At 29.8% G+C, this 2,492-nt stretch overlaps 1 protein-coding gene across 1 annotated transcript in view; it reads right to left on the reverse strand.

Moving 5' to 3' along the window:
* The window catches only part of LOC106473812 (ras-specific guanine nucleotide-releasing factor 2-like), a 267,598-nt gene that overhangs the window by 13,844 nt on the left and 251,262 nt on the right, over window positions 1-2,492 (reverse strand). The window contains exons 22-23 of the mRNA XM_022379257.1: window positions 1,813-1,992; window positions 759-856 (exon numbers count right to left, since the gene is read on the reverse strand). Coding sequence (XP_022234965.1) covers window positions 759-856; window positions 1,813-1,992 — 278 coding nt within the window. The remainder of the gene's footprint in view (window positions 1-758; window positions 857-1,812; window positions 1,993-2,492) is intronic.

The raw sequence follows: 2,492 nt of genomic DNA on the forward strand, positions 1-2,492 counted from the left end.
CTTACTTGTGACCACTCAGTGTACTTTTAGTTAAATGTAGCATTTACGTAATAAACATGAAAAAAATTTAATTCTTTTCTGACTTACTACAGAATTATTTAGTTATCCCTTTAATACAGAGGCATGATCTGTAGTGAATTTCACTCATGTATGAAGAAATTCTCCTATTAAAAGGATTTTACCACTACATTGTAGTTATTTCATTAGGGTATTGTATTTGCATAAGTTCAAAACATTAGATATCTAATGGATGTACTCAGTAGGGCAAGATCATATGAATACCACAATATTTATTTCATTTTCCAAAGTTTATTAACTAATTTCTATGAAATAGTATTGAACAATAAACAGGAGTTGAAATATAAATAAAAATGCCATGTATATTAATAGTTTCATAGTGGTTCAGCTTTCAGCTTGAGGACATATAAATCTAAAAATTAGAGAGCAATACCTGCAGTAGGTACTTAATAACAAACAAATATGTATTGACTATATATATATATATCCAAATACAAAACTGATTTAAATGAATAAAGACACTTTTGTTTTCCACTTTCAAAAACATTCAAATGTTGTTTCTGTTTCTACAAAATATCTCTAAAATCAGCAAGCCTATGACTAAAAAAGCAGTTCTACAAATGATCTCCTTAAGCATTATGCAATAAATAACATTCACACATGTTGAAAATAAAATGTATTTTTTTATACAGACCCATTCCCCTTTGAAAATAAGAACAAATGTTTGAAAAGTTACTCACTCGCTCCTGATGGCAACAAAGATTTGATGGTCAAGGTAGGTCATACCTTCTGCAAGTTCTAGGGCTGACAAACTCTCTACTGTTTCCTTACTAGGAGTCTGACAAAGAAAAAAATAAGTAGAATGTCCATTTAAGATCTAGCTAACAAACTAGGTAAGATAAACTAAATAAAATAATTGGGTTTCATTATTATTGATAGTAAACATACTGCACAACTTCTGTTATTAGCAAACACTGAAATACAAGACTAGAAAACAGTAAAAACATCACAAGATATCCTAGTTATCTTAGTTAACCTACAGACCACAAGATATTTCTTTAATACTTTCCTTCTTGTTTTGTGTGGTGTAATATCACAGATATTACCTACTAATAGATCATGCTCAGTCAACATAGGCAAGTATACCATAAAACTTGATGTTTCATAGATGACTGATCTAAACAGCATTTCAACTAAATCAGCTAATGTCATAGCCCAGTTACCAGATAATATTTTGTATTAAGTGACAAGTATTAGAGAGGAATGTGATGAAAATTATCATCAGTTTTACCGTGACGTAATATCACACTTATAACCAACTAAAAGATTACTCATCCCCAGCTTAGGTATTACAACAAAGAACCACATGGAATTTTAAACTTTGTTTTGAAAGAGAAATGTAATTACAAAGGTTCTTACAATAAAATCTAAAGTTCAGTACTGTTAACTTTATTGTCAGTGATTAATTATTTACTGTTTTAATGTAAAAGAGCTTAAATATCTGATATAAATTTCAGTACCTTAAAACATTATAAATGTTCTTTCCATCTTTTTTTTTTAGACAGTATTCTACAAAATTTCTGCAGATAGAGAACTGATGGATTAACAAAAATGTTTCTCAAATGATCTACAAAATGGCCTGGGTAATCTAGTCTTAAATTTAGAAACTAGTTACTGAGACTTGATCTATCCCTCCTCATCTTCCTACTCTCACTCAAGATCAACTTTTTTGGGTATTAAAACATAAAGAACCAGCTATATAAATAAAATACACAAATACATTTTTTTTCTCACCAAAGGTGGAGCCAAGAGCATATCTAGATCCACCTTAGTCTTCTCTTGTTCTTCTGAGGTTATCATCTGCAAGATTTGTGCAGCAGCCTTGTGCTCAGCTGGTAGTAGATTCGAATTGTGAATGAGTTCCTCAAGAAATTCTGTGGTCTGTTGTAGAAGTTTAGGATCATTTTCAAAGTCCTGAGAAAGTACAAAGGTATTTAATCTCTGTGCATGTAAAGATCATAGATGGTGTACAAGTAAATACACTACTTAATCTCTGTGCATGTAAAGATCATAAATAGTGTACAAGTAAATACACTAGAAAAAGCTATGAATAAAATTACAAAAATACTATAAATTAGTAAGAGGACATGCTAGTGTTGTGTTTGGAAACATGAACATGATTATAATGACAATGAATTTTAAGACATTGATAAACGAAAAAGAGAGAACATGTAATTACCCAACCCAAATTATTTTTTAAGAAATATTTTTAAGATATGTAAACATATGTGTGTGTGTGTGTGTGTGTGTATATATATATGTGTGTGTGTGTGTATATATATATGTGTGTGTGTGTGTGTATATATATATATGTATGTGTGTGTGTGTGTATATATATATATATATATATACACACACACAATATATATATACACACACACACACATATATATATACACCACACACATTGTGTG

The sequence above is a fragment of the Limulus polyphemus genome, unplaced genomic scaffold (genome assembly GCF_000517525.1).
Source record: "Limulus polyphemus unplaced genomic scaffold, Limulus_polyphemus-2.1.2 Scaffold134, whole genome shotgun sequence".
NCBI classification, from domain to species: domain Eukaryota; kingdom Metazoa; phylum Arthropoda; class Merostomata; order Xiphosura; family Limulidae; genus Limulus; species Limulus polyphemus.